The 19,721-nt window shown below is 37.1% G+C and overlaps 1 protein-coding gene across 1 annotated transcript in view; it reads left to right on the forward strand.

Annotated features, from left to right (window-relative positions):
* RAB10 (RAB10, member RAS oncogene family) overlaps window positions 1-19,721 on the forward strand; it is an 85,685-nt gene that overhangs the window by 35,463 nt on the left and 30,501 nt on the right. Inside the window, exon 2 of the mRNA XM_012788154.3 lies at window positions 13,963-14,023. Coding sequence (XP_012643608.1) covers window positions 13,963-14,023 — 61 coding nt within the window. The remainder of the gene's footprint in view (window positions 1-13,962; window positions 14,024-19,721) is intronic.

Below are 19,721 nucleotides of genomic sequence, written 5' to 3' on the forward strand. Positions count from 1 at the left end.
CAAGCTCAAGAACAGGTTGCTTGAAAGATTTTTTAAAAATTTTAAAAAGGAAGACAAAACAAAACCTGAGTTGGAAGCTAGAGAAGAGAAGGAGGAGGCTAAAAAGGATTGAGGAAGTCAAGTATTAGGTTGGTGTAAAAGTAATTGTGGTTTCAGACCATGAATTTTAAATTATTATAATTAACTAGGCTCAAACACATGTTTTTTGTTGTTTTTTTTTTGAGACAGAGTCCTACTGTGTTGCCTGGGCTAGAGTGCCGTGGCATCAGCCTAGCTCACAGCAACCTCAAACTCCCAGGCTCAGGCGGATCCTCCTGCTTCAGCCTCCTGAGTAGCTGGGGCTGCAGGCATGTGCCATGATGCCTAGCTAATTTTTTCTATAGTAGAGATGGGGTCTCACTCTTGCTTAGGCTGGTCTTGAGCTCCTGACCTCAAGTGATCCTGCCTCAGCCTCCCTAGTAGCTGGAACCACAGGCCTCCCAGAGTGTTAGGATTACAGGTGTGAACCACTGTGCCTGGCCTTCAAACACATCTTTATTAATCAAAATAGGAAGAACCATTACAAACAGCACATTTTTGCCAATGAGATATAAGTTTATTTATTCCTGTAGCTTAAATATCTATGTTTTGGGCTTCTGTGAACTCTTGGAAAGCATTTTTTGCATCCTGCTGCTTGTGGAAGCATTTCCCCTGCAAAAAGTTGTGGAGGTGCCTGAAGAAATGGTTGTGAATTGGCAGGAGGTCAGGTGAATAAAGATGAGGCAAAACTTTGTAGTCCAATTTGTTCAGCTTTTGAAGATTGGTTGTGTGACATGTGATTGGGCGTTGTCATGGAGAAGAATTGAGCCCTTTCTATTGAGTAATGCCTGCTGCAGGCATTGCAGTTTTCAGTGCATCTCAAAAATTTGCTAAGCATACTTCTCAGATGTAATGGTTTCACCAGGATTCTGAAATCTGTAGTGGATCAGACTAGCAACAGACCACCAAACAGTGACCATGACCTTTTCTTGGTGCAAGTTTGGCTTTGGGAAGTGCTTTGGAGCTGCTTCTTGGTCCAACCAGTGAGGTGGTCATTGCCAATTGTCATATGAAATCCACTTTTCATCGCGCGTCACAATCTGATTGAGATATTGTTGTTGCATACAATAAGAGAAGATGACACTTCAAAACGATGATTTTTTTTGATTTTTCAGTCAGCTCATGAGGCACTCACTTTGTTGAGCTTTTTCACCTATCCAGTTTGCTTCAAATGCTGAACAACTGTAGAATGGTCTTTGTTGAGTTCTTTGGCAACTTCTGGTGTAGTTGTAAGAGGGTCAGCTTCAGTGATTGCTCTCGATTAGTTGTCGTCAACTTCTGATGGCCAGCCACTGTGCTCCTCATCTTCAAGGCTCTCCTCTCCTTTGCAAAACTTCTTGAACCACCACTGCACTGCATGTTCGTTAGCAGTTCCTGGGCCAAATGCATTGCTGCTGTTACGAGTTGTCTCTGCTACTTTACCACCCATTTTGAACATGAATAAAAAAATGGCTTGAATTTGCTTTTTTCCTAATGTCATTTCCATAATCTAAAATAAATGTAAAATAAACAAGTAATAAGTCATTAGCAAAAAAAATAAAGTGAGAAATGCACATTAAAATGATGTGTAACATAACCATGTTTATTTAAGAATGTATTCCAGGCGGGGTATGGTGGCTCTCGGCTATAATCCTAGCACTCTGGGAGGCTGAGGCAGGAGGATTGCTTGAGCTCAGGAGTTCGAGATCAGCCCGAGCAAGAGTGAGACCCCGTCTCTACTATAGAAAAAATTAGCCGGGTGTGGTGGTAGCCGCCTGTGTCATCCCAGCCACTTGGAATGCCAAGGCAGGAGGATTGCTGGAGCCCAGGAATTTGAGGTTGCTGTGAGCTAGGCTGATGCCATGGCACTCTAGCCTGGGCAACAGAGCAAGACCTTGTCTAAAAAAAAGAGAATATATTTCAATATCAAATGGCAAATTTCAACAATGATAAAACCGTAATTGCTTTTGCACCAACCTAATATTTAATAAATTAGTAGGAATTTAAAATGGTTATGTTCTATCTAATACAGAATAAACAAATGCTATTACAAGGGTTAGTCTGACATAAGAGTCTCATGACCAAATGACATGTCATTGCATTATTTGAGGAGTGTTATGCACTAATAAATTTGAAACAGTTAATCAACAAGTCTTGTGTTCTGAAGATTTGGTGTTCTTTAGAGATAATATCTGAACTTGTTTTTAATGATTTAGAAAAATGTGAAAAGTTATAAATGTCCTTATAAGTTGGGAAAGGGAGTGTGAGATGACAAGCAAAGGGTTAGAAAAGAAGCAAGTTCTTAGAAAAATCGAGGACAGCTGCTGACCTTAGAGTCATGTTACTGTCTGAGTTTGGGATGGATCAAGGAGGTGTATCAGGAAAAGATAAAGGCAGAACAAAAAAGAAGATAGACATTTGACTTACTAGTGGCAAAAGAGTGGACTGGGAGGAGGCTGAAATTGAGTAACTAGACTAATAGTGAGAACCAGCAGAATTTAATAGCTTAATTGAAGGCTTTTTATGTACCTGATGCTCTCCTAGGCTTTCTATACATGATCTCAATCCTTACAACATATTAGTGATAGAAATTATAATTCCCATTGTAGGTGGGGGAAACAGAGGCCAGGAGAGGTTAAAATTTCACACAGTGTGTGGCTTAGAATCAGAGACCATGTTGGAATCCTCAGTCACCATGCTCTGGACTGCCTTCTTAATTCCTAAAATGAATTTGCTATCAACATTACACTTGTATTTGCTTATTGATGTATAGTTTATAAACTAATAGATCATCAAATTTTGATTGTGGTAGCTTTGTAAGAATCAAAATAGCTACTTGAGGCAGGGCAATTCTTGATGCTATTCTACCAATAAGGACATAAGATATGGCCATGTTCTGGAGAACACAACATGTTCTGGAATTAACTACGCATGCCAAATTTAAAACTATCTCTGGAAATATATTACTCTGATGAAATAAGTCTTACGACTTTTGTGAAATGAAGCTACATTAATTTCTACTACATTGATTTTGGATTCAAAGTAATTCACACATATTAAGTTGATTATGTTTTACTTTTTCAGATTTTCAAAAATTTTGTGAAATCAAATGTAAAATGGTTATTGTTTTTTTTTTTCAATTTTTACCAAACTGTGTAGGTGGTAAAAGGCAAATGCCAAATAATATTTAAAATGCTACATATATATTATAAATACAGGTATTAAAGGAAATTTAAAACTTTCAGTAGAGGCAAGGTCTTGGTTTGTTTTATTGTATTTTTTTGAGACAGAGCCTCACTTTGTCGCCCAGGCTAGAGTGAGTGCTGTGGCGTCAGCCTAGCTCACAGCAACCTCAAACTCCTGGGCTCAAGCGATCCTGCTGCCTCAGCCTCCCGAATAGCTGGGACTACAGGCATGTGCCACCATGCCCGGCTAATTTTTTCTATGTATATATTAGTTGGCCAATTAATTTCTTTCTATTTATAGTAGAGACGGGGTCTCACTCTTGCTCAGGCTGGTTTTGAACTCCTGACCTTGAGCAATCCGCCTGCCTTGGTCTCCCAGAGTGCTAGGATTACAGGCGTGAGGTCTTGCTTTATTGTCCAGGCTATTCTCGAACTCCGAGGCTCAGGTGATCCTCCCACTTTGACCTCCCAAAGTCCTGGGATTTACATGTATCAGCCAACCGTGCCTGACTTAAATTTTAAATTTTCAAATGAGAAGATTTCTTATTTTGGCAGGGCAAGAAAGTCATCACATCTATTGCGCATAGAGAAACATGTTAATTTCCTGCTTTTGTGGTGTTACTTCTTTTATATTGTTGTTCATTAACATTAACTGCCACACTAGAAAAAAATTTTTTTCCTTGGGGCCATGGGTGTTTTATTATGAAAATAGAATAAAAACTTCAAAAATAAAACAATCCTTTTTTTTAAAATGATTTTATGTAAAGCCAAGTATTTATTTTCAATTTATTTTTTATTGCTTTCTGTGTATGAGTTATATGCAACTTGAAAAATAGTTTATGCAGTTCCCAAGGTAGAGAGATGTGTGAGTTACATGTGCTTCATGAGGCCCTGGGTTCAATACTACTGTGAGTTAACTACAACTCACATGGTGGTTAATGTGTTAACTAATATTGTGAAAGAAAAGAAAAGAAAAACTAATATTGTGGAATTCATCAGATTTCTCAGCTCATTTTCCAGCTGTCATCTCTATTACTTCTGAGAATCTTAATGACCTCTTGGGTAGGGCAGTCTTATTAGTGCATAACAAATAAGACTACTTTGACTTATACCTATGGATTCAGCAGTTCTTTGGCATTCAGACTTTGTGATGTATTACTGTCTAGTGTCACCTTTTTTTTACTTGGATGAAATTTTTTATTAGAATGAGTTTTGCTGTAACTTGTAATGTAATTTTAATGCCATATAATGTGCAGGTGCTTCAGAATAGAATAGCTACTTTGCTTTTAAAAAGTCTATAGATGAGATACAAGAGCAGTATATGAAAATCAATTGTGTTTCTATATACTAGCAACAAACCATCCAAAAATGAAATCAGACAATTCCATTTATGCAATAGCATCAAAAAGAACCAATACTTAGGAGTAGATTTAGCAAAACAACTGTAAGACTTGCACAATGAAAACTAGAAAACATTGTTGAAAGAAATAAAAGATCTAATGGAAAGACATCCAGTGTTTGTGGATTACAAGACTGATATTGTTAAGATGGCAGTACCACTTAAATTGATCTACAGATTCAGTGTGATTCTTAACAAAACCTAGTAACTAGCTTATTTGCAGAAAATGACATGATTCCTAAAATTCATGTGGAAATGCAGAGAACCCAGAATAGTGAAAAGTCTTGAAAAAGAAGAAGGTTGGAAGACTCAAATTGCCTGATTTCTAAATGTATAAGGGAACTGCAGTATTCAAGACAGTGTGGTACTAGTATGAGAATAGACATACAAATCAATGGACTAGAATTGAGAATCCATTAAAAAAAAACAACCATATACTTCTGGTCAGTTGATTTTGTTTTGATCATTAAATATCAAGTAACTTACAATACTGTTATTTCAAATTTACCCTTTCTATTTCTACCCTCAACTTTCTTCCTTTACTTAAATAAATCAACAGGTATTTGTTGTCAGTAGGTAGGACCAGGATGATTTCTGAGATGATATTTATTCACATACATCTGGCTTGTTAGAAATATCTTGTGCTCTAAGGAGTAGTAATTTAGGAAGTGTCAGTTTTTTGTTTGTTTTGTTTTGAGACAGGGTCTAGCTCTGTCACCTAGGCTAGAGTGCATTGGAATCATCATAGCTCACTGTAACCTCAAACTGCTGGGCTCAGATAATCCTGCTTGAGTCTCCTGAGTAGCTGGAACTCAGATGCATACCATGATGCCCAGCTAATTTTTCTAATTTTTGTAGAGGCGGGGTCTCACTTTTGCTCAGGTTGGTCTCGAACTCCTGGCCTCAAGCAGTTCTCCCACCTTGGCCTCGAAAGTGCTAGGATTACAGTCATGACCCACAGTGCCTAGCCAGGAAATGCCAGTTTTTAACAGCAGTTAAAGAAGTATAATGATGGAAGGTAAAATCAGTGGATGAAAGAGAAACATGACATTTGCATAGCCTGAAAATATCTTCAGTATGCCAGAGATGATGGTTTGAGAAGACAGGGATATGTTGAAGCATTTAAAGGAACGCATGACCACGAGAAAACATATGTAAGAGGTAAGAAAGACCAAATGGAATTCTAGAACTGAAAATTACAAAATCTGAAATGAAAAATTCAGTCAGTTGCTGTTAAGGCACTACAGAAGTATCTGATAGGGGCAAGGTGTAATAGAAACTATCTAGACTAAAACACAAGAGAAAAAAGGCTAAAAACAATTGAGAGCCTCAGTGATATGTGGGACAATATCACAGTCTGACAATATATATAATTGGAGGAAAAGGGGAGGGGGTTGCAGCAAAAGAATTTGAAGAAGTAATGGCTAAAAATTTTCCACATATGATGAAAGCCATAAGCCCGCAGACCTAATGAATGTAGGTAGATACAAAGAAAAGCACAGTGAGACACGTCATAATCAAATTATTGAAACCCAGAGTTCAAAAGCCCCATATGTACAGAGACAAAGATAAGTACACCTGTTGACTTTTTATCAGAAACAATATAAGCCAACAAATGAACCTAACTATATTGCAAATAAACAACATGACCACATTGAGGAAGAAGAAAAGAATAAAGCGACTTTGAAAACAGTCTTTTGACAGATACTCTAAGACTAAAGATAAAAAGAGCTATTTTATATATGTGTGTGTGTTTTACTCTAGTTAGTAAATCTGGTTTCTTACAGAGGTGTTGGTGGGGGTTAGGAAGTTTGAAACTATATACTGGGATTGAACATATAAGCAAATGTGTTTTAGATAGAGCTAGGTTTCTCATTGTTGAAAGAAGTAAAAAATAAGGGAGAAGGCTAGAATGAACTCTGTGATATTGGAGATTGGAATTGGTGACATCAGTATGTACTCATGGTTTTGTATATTATACTATAGATATAGAAATATAGATATGTATATATGCATGGGTTAATATACATAAATATATTTTCTAGCTCTGTTTGCTGGGAAGGCATAGAAGTAATGACACTCCAGTATCAGTGAGGAGACCTAGTGCTAAGATATTATACCCTAAATACAAAATACAATTCTTTAATAAAAAGAACCAGGGTTTCCTGAATAATTTGTTGATTTCAGGGGTAGGAGAAATACGAAATGATTCTGGAACATCTTGCAATCCTAGAAAACAAAGAAATACTCAGAAAAGGATGGGACATGTCAGAAGGACACAGGAACCAGCCTAAAGGAACTTCTAATGTCCAAAGCTGGAATGAAGTAATGATAGTATTTGATTATAACCAATAGAATAAAATATCTATGAATCCATACTGGCAAAAATAAATAATTGAATAAATAAATGAATGGGGTGGAAGGAACAAATCTCAAAAGGAGGATTTCAGTAAGTGTAAGAGGAAAATGAGAGACACAAAATCACTGTTAGGCAAGAGCAATGATGGAATGTAAAATCAGTTGGTGAAAGTATAATGGGAAACATGATATTTACATAGTCTGACAATACCTTCTCTAAGAAATTCATTAATTACCAAGTGCAAAACAGTAAATTTATAGTATAGAGAAAACACCATAACCAAGTATTGGAAGTATATTCAAGGCTAATAACACTATCGTTAATAATAAAACATTCATAGTAGATACTCCTTGATATGAGCTGAGAAAGGTAAGACATCACATCTGTGGTATTTTGTGACATTCATGCTCCACCCTCATGCAAAACCTTAATCTAATTGTGAAAAGACACCAGACAAACCCAAACTGAGGGAAATTCTACAAAATACAACCGATATTCTTCAAATGTATCGAGTTCATGAAAGACAAGGAAAGACTCGGGCACTGTCTTAAGTTGGAGGAAACTAATGAGACATGACAGCTAAATGCATATGGGAACCTGAAACAGAAAAAGACGTTAGTAAAAACAAAACATGGCTAATTATGTTTGTACTTAATTGTACTGTACCACTGTTATTTTCCTGTTTCTGATTAGTGTACGTTGGTTATGTAAGTTGTTAACATTAGGAGAGGTTGAATGAAAGGTATATATGAACTCTTATTTTTGCAACTTTTCTATAAAAATATTTCAAAATAAAAAACAATGTGAGCCAGAAGACAATGGAATATAATTTTTAAAGTTCTGAAAGGAAAAACTATCAAGTTAGAATTCATTCCTGACAAAAAAATCTTTAGAAAAAAAAAAAAAGACAAAATAAAGACATTTCCCAAACAAAACCTGGGAGAATTTTTTGCTTGTGCTATTAAAAAATGTTAAAAGGAAGTGTTTCAGCCTCAAGAAAATTATTCCAGATGGCAACTCAGATCTACACAAAGGAATGAAGAGGACATGAAATGGTAAATATGTGGGGAAATATAAGATATTTTTCTCTCAATTTTGAATTTATTTAAGAGGCAGTTGTTTAAAGCAAACATTTTTAATGTTTTTTAGGATTTATATTATAGCACTTAGCAGTAAAATGTGGAAGTATAACATGTAGGAATAAAACAATAGCCCAGTGATGGGAGGGAGAAAATGGAAGTATACTCCTGTAAGGTGCCTATATTATGCAAGAAGTGGTATAATGTATTTGAAGTTAGCCTGTTCTTATTTAAAAATATATATAATAAACCCTAGAGCAACCACTAAAAAATTAGGTTTGTCTAATAGGCTACTAATCTGAAAAAAGGCTGGAGTGATAATATTAAACGAAGTAGATTTTAGAGCAAGGGGTATATTTCCAGAAATAGAGAAGATCTTTTTATAATGACAAAAATGAATGGAACTTAATGTAGGTTAAGAGCATATATGGTATGAATTAGAATTGAATACTGGTTCTGCCACCTGTTAATAAACCTGTGACCTTAAGTAAATTACCTTGAATTTTCTGTTTTATAAAGTAGGCATATTAGTACTATCTCAGAGGGTTTTTGTGACTATTAAGTGGGATAGTATATGGGAAACGCTTAGCACACTTAGTAATTATCTATTAATAGTAAATATTAGTGTTACTGCTGTTCATGTGGCTGCTGTTGATTTTTATTTTATTCCTCATTTGTAGAATGGAAACAATAGTATGGACTAGGACTATTCTGAGGATTTAATGACTTAATCCATGCTAAGAGTTTATAACAGTGCCAGGCACGTTGTAAAGTATTAACTAAGCTGTTATGATATGAAAGATCTTTAGTGTGAACTTTTTCACATCTGCCTACAGATAAAGAAACAAGTGTCCATATTGGAAATTACCTTTTCAAAATTTGTACTGTTAATGACAGAGCTAAGACTAGAACCTGGTCTCAGATTCCAGACTAAGTGACATTTAAAGGATGTAGGTATGTGATTCTTATTTCCTCTGAAGGTATGGGGAACACATCTTGATTTTCACTTGTTAAAAACCACAGACATTGATCATTTAGCAATAAATTGTTAAACTTTTGTTGTCTGGGGCTCATTATTTAGGTTTTTTCTGCCTGCGTTAATTACCGTGTATTGATGTGTCTTCAGAAGCCAAGTTCTGGAAAACTGGTTTTTATAAAGTGGCTAGAGGCTGCAGTTACTCCTCTTGCCACTGGGTGGTGCTTCTGCAACATCATTAAGGCAAAAATGTTGGCTGATACTGTTTCTCTCTTGATCAGCTGAAAATTGATAAATGAGTTGACTGCAGTAAATTGAAATACTCTTGAGTTGGGTCCCAGGAATCTGTAAAATGTGGGAATTTCCTTTAGTGTGTTTTTACATAAGCGAAATCTTAAAAAGAATCACTGATTGGATCAAACCGTATGATTGTGGTAATTTAGCAAATAATAGTGTTGCAGGAGAATCTCATTATTCCGCCTGGCAGACTCTTAAAGGGTGGTAGGTTTTCCTGGCTTATCTTGACAGCTGAGCTATTGATTTTGCTCTCATTTCTAAATTTTGTCATAAGCCCTTCTGTTTATCTTAAAGTTTTTTTGTATTTAGTGGTAGTGTGTGTGGGGGTGGTGGTGCAGAAAGTACATGCTGGTGTAACAAAGGTATTTACTTGGAAAAAGTGCAGAGCTATAAAAGTTGTGTTTGAATGTGACTACAAGAGGAAAACTAGAGGGAATAAGACTGGAGAGGTGGCTTGGGGCCAATGGTAAGAAATTTAGGTGTCTTTATTCATGTAGAGTGATGGTTGAGTTGAGGTATTTAAGTAGTGGAGAGAATATATTTGTAAATATACCTCCTTCTCTGTTAACCTAATTTTTATTTCTATTAATGTAATAGGTACATAGTTTTAGAAGTCAGATAGTAATTCAGGGCTGTGACAGCAGCAGCAGCAGCAGCTGCAACAGCAAATCCTTGCACTATGCTCACCCATGCCTTACTTTTTGCAAACATTTTTTTTTCTTTTTCTTCTGTTACTCAACTGGATATTCCCTAATCATATGCTTCTACTTTTGAAAAACCTAATCTTAGAAATTTTCTTCTGTTGTTATGGAAGATGAGAATTTAATACTTTTATTAAGTTCCTGGCACCTCTCCCTTCATCTTCTCCAATAGTAATATAAATGTTTTGGTTAACTGCTAAACCCAGTAGTGTACTACAATTGCATTTCCTTTCTTGGACAACTTTTTGTTTTTATTGTAGTTTACAGTTCCCTCATTGTTAAATTTGTTACATTTGCCTCGAGATACTATCTACTTTATTCCAAATAGAATTGTCATACTCTTTTGAATTATTTTTCATATAGATTGTGTTACTACTGTTTCCTCCTTCCCCACCCGCAGGAGGCAGCCCTCCTGGAACTTTCCTTCTCATTCTGTTCTGAACTGATTGCTCTCTAGGCCAATTTGTTCCTGTCCTTTACTTCACTCCGTTTGATGGATTTTATTTCTTCCTCTTTCTTGTTTTGGTAATCTCCTACTAGCTATCTTAGAAAGGATGCATGGTAGCTAAATATTTTGAGATCTTTCATGTCTGGGAATGCCTTTCATTTGGTTTTGGCTGGATGGAAGTTTTTAAAGACACTGTCTTTTTGTTTTCTAGTGTTGTTATTGAAAAGTTGAGAGTTTTTGTTCTTGATCTTTTAAAGTGCCCAAGTTTGTTTCTCTGCATGCTTTTATTATCTCTATTTCTGGTGTTCTGAAACGTCACTATGATGTGCCTTGGTATAGGTTTTATTTTGTTCATTATGCTAGGTACTTGGTGGGTCTTTTAGTCTAAAACTAAATTCTTTTGGGTTTTGTATTCTTGTATAATTTCTTTGATTATTTTCTGTATATCTTTTGCTCTGTTCTTTGTCAAACTTAGGTCAGACCTTCTGGTTTTGATCTTCTGATTTGTTTTATCCTGCTTATATTCTATTCTTTGTCATTTGATCATATTTTCTGGGAGAACTCAATCTTCTTTTCCAACTTTTCCATAGACTATATTATTTCTACCCCTCCCCCCTTTGTAAAAAATTTCCAGGAGTTTTCTGGTTCAGGTTGCCTGCCTGCCTGCCTTCCTTCCTCTCCTTCCTTCCTTCCTTTCCTTCCTTCCTTCCTTCCTTCCTTCCTTCCTTCCTTCCTTCCTTCCTTCCTTCCTTCCTTCCTTCCTTCCTTCCTTCCTTCCTTCCTTCCTTCCTCCCTTCCTCCCTTCCTCCCTTCCTCCCTTCCTCCCTTCCTCCCTTCCTCCCTTCCTCCCTTCCTCCCTTCCTCCCTTCCTCCCTTCCTCCCTTCCTCCCTTCCTCCCCTTCCTCCCCTTCCTCCCTTCCTCCCACCCTCCCTCTCCTCCCTCTCCTTCCTTCCTCCCCTTCCTCCTCCTCCTCTTCCTCTTTTTTCCCCCAGTGTATCATCTTGTTCTGAGAAGATGAGAAATGATCTAGTTCTTTTATTTTACATTGCCTCTGTTTCCTTTTTTTTCTTAATTGTTTTGATATTTCATTGGAGTCTTTGGCCTGAGGCTCTAAAAAGCTGATTGGAAGCAGAATTATTAAAGGTGGGGCTTGTCAAGTGGTGAGTTTTACCTTAAGGGTAAAACTTTTTTTTCCTCAGGGACCCTTTTACTTTCTCAAAAAAAAAATAATTTATCTGTTTATCTAACAAAAAAATTTTTTTTAATGCCTGCTATATGTTAGATATTGTTCTGAGTGCTGGGCATGTAATACAATTAAAGATAAAAATCTCTACCCTGGTAGGTCTCATATTTGGTAAAAGGAGACAGATAATAGCAGAAGTAAGGAAATGTTAAAGATAAAAAGCAAGGAAGAAGGATAGGGAATGTTAACAGATAATGAGTGGGAGACATGGAGAAATGCAACAACTTAGGATAGGGTAGCTGGAGAAAAAGCCATTATGGAGGACAAATATGCTAGGTTAGGGGAACAATGTATGAAAAGGCCTGAGGTCAGAATTTGCCTGACCTGTGTGTGGAACAACAAAAAGAAAGCCAATACAGTTAGCTAGCTACAGAAAACAATACAGTTACTCTAGAGTAAGATGATATAGAAAATGTTGAGGACAGGGTAGAAAAGGGAGGTGGGCAGAATATATATGTCCTTATTTATAGATTTATTTTAAGAATTTTTGCTTTTAGTGTACGAGAGATGGAATTTGGAGATGTCTAATAAGCAGTTTGGAGTTCAGGGCAGAGGTCTGGGCTATGATATAAATTTAAGAGTCATCAGTGTTTATGTGGGATTTAAAGCCATAAACTAGGGAAAAATCCGCTCTAGGGAAACCAGGGAATGAGTGAAGATACAAAAGATGTGTTTACTCCAATTTTTAGATGTCAGGTGAGGAGAAAGCCGAAATGATTGATGAGTGGCCAAAAAGGTAGGAAAACCAGGAGAGTGTTCATGCAGAAAAGAATGAAGAACTACTTCAACTACTTCTAGTTCAGTCAGATGAGAACTTAGAAATGGCCATTGAATTTAGGAACATGGAGATCATCAACTTCAGTGGGCTGGCTCATGCCTGTTATTCCAGTACTCTGGGAGGCCAAGGCTGGAGGATCGCTTGAGCTAGGCTAACATCATGGCACTTACCTGGGCCACAGAGTGAGACCTTGTCTCAGGGGAAAAAAAAATCAGTTATTAAAAAAGGGATGTTGAAATCTCCAACTAAAATTGTAGGTGTGTTTATTTCTCTTTGTAGTTCTATTTTTTTTTTTTTACATTTTTTTCTTTCTTTTTTCATGTATTCTCTTTGTTAGGCATCTTTCCAGTTCTATTAATTTTTGCTGCTTGTATTTTTGTTTTTGAGACAGAGTCTCGCTTTGTTGCCCTGGGTAGAGTGTAATGGCGTCACCATAGCTCACTGCAACCTCAAACTCCTGGGCTCAAGCGATCCTCTTGCTTCGGCCTCCCCAGTTGATGGGACTATAGGTGTGCATCACGACGCCCAGCTAATTTTTTCTATTTTTAGTAGAGACAGGGTCTTGCTCTTGGTCAGGCTGGCCTCGAACTCTTGACTTCAAGTTATCCTCTGGCCTTGGCCTCCCAGAGTGCTAGGATTATAGTTGTGAGCCACTGTACTGACCTTCTTCATGTATTTTGAAGCTCTATGTTAATTAGGTGTATTTTTATGCCTTCCTCAAGAATTGACTGCTTTATCATTAGGAAATGACCCTGTGTCCCTGATGGTTTTCTTTTTGCTCTGCAAGCTAGTGAAGGCTATATTTTTTTCCCTATATTTTTTACTGGGAAACATCTTTTATTCTTATGCACTAAAATATTAAATATTTTAAAATTTAGTTTCTTATTTCCTAATTTGTGAAAACTTTCTATAGTTATTTCTCCTGCCATCTTGGATCCTTGTATTACTGAGGTTTAAAACTGGACACATATGCTCAGAATTGCACACTTAGTGAATATCCTTCAGAACCAGACAAATACAAGTTTAAGAAGTGTAAGCATTTTTACTCCAACTATTTTTTTTTTTGAGACAGAGTCTCACTTTGTTGCCCAGGCTAGAATGAGTACCGTGGCGTCAGCCTAGCTCACAGTAACCTCAAACTTCTGGGCTCAAGCAATCCTCCTGCCTCAGCCTCCCAAGTAGCTGGGACTACAGGCATGTGCCACCATACCCGGCTAACTTTTTCTATATATATTAGTTGGCCAATTAATTTCTTTCTATTTATAGTAGAGATGGGGGTCTCGCTCTTGCTCAGGCTGGTTTTGAACTCCTGACCTTGAGCAATCCGCCCGCCTGGGCCTCCCAGAGTGCTAGGATTACAGGCGTGAGCCACCACACTTGGCCTTTACTCCAAGCACAAAGCCACAGTTACAATTTAACTTTTTTGTTTTATGTTGTAGGAATAGACTTTAAGATCAAAACAGTTGAATTACAAGGAAAGAAGATCAAGCTACAGATATGGTAAGTGATTTACTTATTTTATATACCAGAATGCCAGGTTTCTTCAGGTTGGCAGTGAAATTCTTCTTTGTCACCAGTTTAGATTCTGTGGGACTTCCCTTTCTAAAGCAAGTAATCCTTTTAGTGATGTAAAAAAAAAACTATTGTTGTGGACTTTGGAGTCCATGAGATCTGGCTGTTCAGTTTTTTCCACTTACTGTATGAACTCGGGCAAGTTACATACTTGCTATTAGGCTCTTATCTTTATATGTAAAATGAAGATAAGACTTGGCTATCTCAGTTGTCATAAGAATTACATGAGATAATCTATGTGAAGCTTTTGGTTTTTTTTAGCACAATGCTTTGCTAAAATACTGATTTTCTTCAATGTGTTATCTTTTTATAGGCATTATTTTTATTAGTTTGTATATGGTTTTGCCCACAGAAATAAAATACTTTGAATTTGTATTGAAGTCTGAATCATAAACTTTAAAATTATAATAGCATGATTTTTCAGTGAATATTATGTTTTATGAGTATTGTATGTATTAACCCATTAATTACTAACAGGGACCCTGTGAGATATGTTATTCCTTTTTAAAAAACATCTTTGTTGAGATGTAACTGACATATAATGAACTGTACATATTTAAAGTTTGATAAGTTTTGACTTATGTATAAACCTATAAAACCATCAGTGCAGTCAAGATAATGAATATATCCATCACCTCAAAAGTTTCCTTAAGCTTCTTTGTAATCCTTTGTGATCCCTTCTTCCCCACTATTCTGGTCCCCAGCCAGCCACTATTCTGTTTTCTGTCACTATAGACTACTTTCCATTTTCTAGTACTGTATATAATGGAATCATATAGAGTGTTCTTTTTTCTTTGGCTTTTTTTGGGGATGGGGCATCTTCTTCACTCACCATTTTCGAAATTATCAATAAGTTCATTACTTTTTATTGCTGAGTACTAGTCCATTTTTAAGATACGCAGTTTGTTTACCCATTCAGCATAAAGCTGCTACAAGTCTTTGTGTAGGTGTATGCTTTCTTTTTTCTTGGATTATTTCTATTTTATAGATAATGAAACAGAAACACTTTGAAATATTTTAATGAAAGCCTTAGAGCCTGTAAGTGGCAGAGCTGGGATGCATACATACCCAGAATGTAGGTTAGGGTGATGTTTTTAATTATTGTACTATCTCCTGTAAATAGTGCATTTTGCTGTGGCTGCTCTCTCAGTTGCTATCATTTTTCTTTCTTTATTGCCAGTCAACAATTGTGTTAAGTCTGAATTCATGTTATCTCAGTTTTTAAGTAATAGGACCTATCATAAGATGATTGTTATAAGGATGACTGATACATAAATCACTTAGAACAGTGTCTGGCACATAATTAATATTAGTAAATCATAGCTGTTACTATTTTGGGATCCACCATTATGAGGTTTAGAACCCTAAGAATATTATTTTATTTTGGGCATAAGCAGAGGAGGAAGTTAGCAAAGAAGATTGCAAAGCCTTACTTTTAGAGTTAGAAGGAGAATTGGTAGAGAACAATGTCCCAGAGTCCCATAGAAGACAGTTTCAAAAATTAGGTATTCCCTTTTAAAGGAAGTTAATAGTTAAAAGTAGGATATGTTTAACCAGAATGTTTCCATTACCTGACCATGTAAATTAGAAATATCTTTCTCTGTAACATCTTTAACATTTAATATAAATTTAAATAGAATTTAGATACTTTAAAGTGTTTCCTAAAACTAGCAGTTCTCTTTAAAGCAAAATTCACTTTATGATCATTGATTACATTAGCTGGGAAATAACTCAGCAAATGAACTGTGGCTCATATTCTGTTTCATTATAATTAAAGCTGATCTCAAGGGAACGCTGTCAACTATTTATTTTGAATTTCTACCAATGCCCTTTCGTCCCTTGAGCTCCATGCTTTATGCCTGACATTGGTGGCCTTACATATTGGCCTGTATTCTAAGCCTTGCCATGCTGATTGGCTGTTTCCTCAACTGTATCCCCTTCTGTGTACACTTTATGCCAATAATTTTCAAACTTTTTTGACAGTAAGAGATACATTTACATGTATATGTGAAGATAGATATAACAGAAACAAAGTACACAAAACAATACTTTTTTCCTGATATATTTTGCTTTCTGTAATACATAATACCTTTGTCCTACTACCATCCCTTTTCCCCAGACTTTCTTTTCTGTTCCTTGACCTTGTAGATTCATGCATTCCCCTCTCTCATATCATTTGCATAGCTTTTAGAAGTAAATAGTAACAAACAACTAACATTTGTTTTTAAAAAGGGAGCCTTCCTTAAAAGATGCTCTTTTGGAACAATAAGTCCTTTAGTGTGGCCTTCAAGATATAAAAGGTTTCTACTGTATCTATAAAATTCAAGCGTAGCACAGACATGGTAGTATTTCTAATTTGGAGTTGTTTGATTTGTAGACACTTTTAATATAATTGCATTTTTAATAGAAGGTAAAGCACTTCTACATGCTCACATTCCAGGGAGAAAGAAGCCTATAGCTTCTTTATGAGTATTATGTGTATTAACCCACTAATTAAGAGATCTGAGATATCCATAGTAATTTAAGAAGCCTTTTACTATGAAAAAGCCCATTACTTATTATGATACACTGAAATTTAAAACTTTGTCTTCCCACTACACTCCAGCTTGGGCAACAAGACACCATCTCTTTTAAAAAAACACCTGGGCAAGGTGGCTCAATAATCCTAGCACTCTAGGAGGCTGAGGCAGGAGGATAGCTTAAGATCAGGAGTTGTAGATCATCCGAGGCAAGAGTGAGACCCCGTCCCTACTAAAAATGGAAAAAATTAGCCAATTGCTGTGGCGAATGCCTGTAGTCCTAACTACTGTGGAGGCTGAGGCAGGAAGATCACTTGAGCCCAGGCGTTTGAGGTTGCAGTGAGCCGCAATGACACCACTACACTCTACCCCAGGTGACAGAGGGAGTCTCTGTCTCAAAAAAACAACAACAAAAAAACTCCACTTTGTCTTTAGTTTTAATGCTTTGCTTCTAGTGACTACAGAAAACAATGATTTTTTTGTGTCTCTCTAGTTCAAATAAATACATTCAGATTCTTGTGATTGCATGAAAATTCCTCTTCTGTAATTGGGTATTAGTCGTGGAAGTTGTCTGGGCTAAGCTTTGTGGGTTTTTTTTGAGACAGTGTCTCACTCTGTTGCCCAGGTGAGTGCCTTGGTGTCAGCTTAGCTCATACAACCTCAGACTCCTGGGCTCAAGCCATCCTGCCTCAGCCTCCCAAGTAGCTGGGACTACAGGTACATTACACGACACCTGCCAATTTTTTTCTATTTTTAGTAGAGGCGGGGTCTTTGTCTTGTCAGGCTGGTCTCAAACTCCTGAGCTCTCAAAGCTATCCTGCCACCTCTGTCGACCTCCCAGAGTGGTAGAATTACAGGCGTGAGCCACTGCACCCAGCCCATGTCTTGCTTTCTTTCCAGGAATCTTTTCAGTCTATTGATTAAGGCTGGAGGTGGGTCTTCACCTTGGCCAGGGCATGTGTATCTAGGCCTAAAATTAGCTTGTTTGAGTGATGGAGAAGCAGCTTAGCTTTTTAAATGCCATATCTGCAGATAGTTTCCACTGTAGTAGATTTTGATACCTACATTTTCCTTAGAGTAGTGAATCTGATCAGGAAAAAAGCCATAGTTAAGTTACTTCAAGTCTGCCTTTTCTTTGTTTTTCTGGGAATAGGGTTCAGGAATGTCTGCCACTGTCAATATCTGTATTTTGTGCCAGCATCAAATTCAATGTCAACACTATTACCTGAAACTGGTAGTTTCATTTTGTAGAAGAATTAACCATCTACCTTTGGTAGGATGCCATGGGGTGCCTGGGGTTCCTGTTTGATTCTTCCCAGTCCCTTAATCCTCACATTTAATTCATTAGCAAACCCTATTGATTTTTTCTCCAAAATACGTCTGGAATCCACCTATAATTCTCCATCTCCATTGTTACCTCTGTAGTCAAACTACCATTATTACCTCTTTTTTGAATTATTGTAATAGCCCATGGCCACCTCCCCCCCTTTTTTGAGATAGTCTTAGCCTGGCCTGTAGTAAGCTCTTAATATCCTAATAGGTCCTTACTTCACCTTTTGCCTCTTCCAGTACTTTTTCCACATATTAGCCAGAGTAACTATTTATAAATACAAATCTGGTCATGGTTGTTTTTCCTTCCCCTGTTTATAGTCCCTTTGACCTTCCATTGCATTTCAAATGAAAATCTAAATTCCAAATCCAAATTCTTTACCACAGTTTACAGGGTGGGCCACTGTGCACCTTTCTGACCTCATCTGGCACTGTTCTCTCTCCCTACTGTGTATAGTCTTGGGCCCTTACTGATTTTCTTATAAATCCATAAACATGGCAAGTTCTTTTCTAACTTAGGGCCTTTGTACATGCCCTGTAGATAGTCCCCCTTCCCTGAACCCCCCCCCCCCCACCCCGACTCCCCATAGCTAGGCTGAGCATTCTAAAGTACCACTTCATTTCAGAGGCTTCCCATTTCAACAGAAATGAAATTTGAAAACTCAAGGTTCTGGCTACTGTCCCCTCTGACCACATCTCTCATTAGCTTTGCTCCAGTTACTGTGGCCTTTTCCCCTTCTCTTCAACATACCAAGCATGTTCCCATCTCAGGGCCTTTGTACTTTTAATGTTCTTTATGCTTGGAATGCTTCTCATCAGATCTTTACACTGTTGACTTCTCTTCATTCAAATCTCAATTCAATGTTACCCTCTGAGGCCTTGCGTTCTAAAGAAGCTCAGTCTCTCCAGGTACTATCACATTTTTCACAGTTTATCTTTGTCATACTTTTCAGCATCTGGACTTACTATATTTTTAAAAATATAGTTCCTATTGTTACTACACTAAACTACAAGATTTTTCAGAGTAGCGGTCCCATTTGTCTGATTTATGCTTATATTCCCCCAACCAACACCTGGCAAATAAGATGCTCACTAAATATTTGTTGACTGAATGACTTTGGATGATTACTGTTCAAACTTGACCTTTCACCTTAAACCTCACCTCTGTAGAGAGGACCTCCTTTATCATTCTTATCTAGATTACTTCTTCCTTTTTCTTACTCTATTGTCCATCACTTCACCCTATTTACCTTGCTATCATTTATCAGATGTTGTGATTATAAATTTACTTGTTTGTTCCTGTCCCCACTGGTGTAATCTCTGAGAGGGCAAGTATCGGGCTTTTTACTTTTGAAAAAGTATTTTTGGATGAAGATAACCATAATTTAAACTTATGGGCCGGGCACAGTGGCTTATGCCTGTAATCCTAGCACTCTGGGAGGCCTAGGTGGACGGATTGCTCGAGGTCAGGAAGTTCGAAACCAGCCTGAGCAAGAGTGAGACCCTGTCTCTACTATAAATAGAAAGAAATTAATTGGCCAACTAATATATGTAGAAAAAATTAGCCGGGCATGGTGGCACATGCCTTTAGTCCCAGCCACTGGGGAGGTAGTAGTATTGCTTGAGCCCAGGAGTTTGAGGTTGTTGTGAGCTAGGCTGACGCCATGGCACTCACTCTAACCTGGGCAACAAAGTGAGATTCTGTCTCAAAAATAAATAAATAAACAAACAAACATGATATTTTGAGTATAGAGAAATTGTGTATCTATGAGGAAATC

The sequence above is a fragment of the Microcebus murinus genome, chromosome 3 (genome assembly GCF_040939455.1).
Source record: "Microcebus murinus isolate Inina chromosome 3, M.murinus_Inina_mat1.0, whole genome shotgun sequence".
Lineage (NCBI taxonomy): Eukaryota > Metazoa > Chordata > Mammalia > Primates > Cheirogaleidae > Microcebus > Microcebus murinus.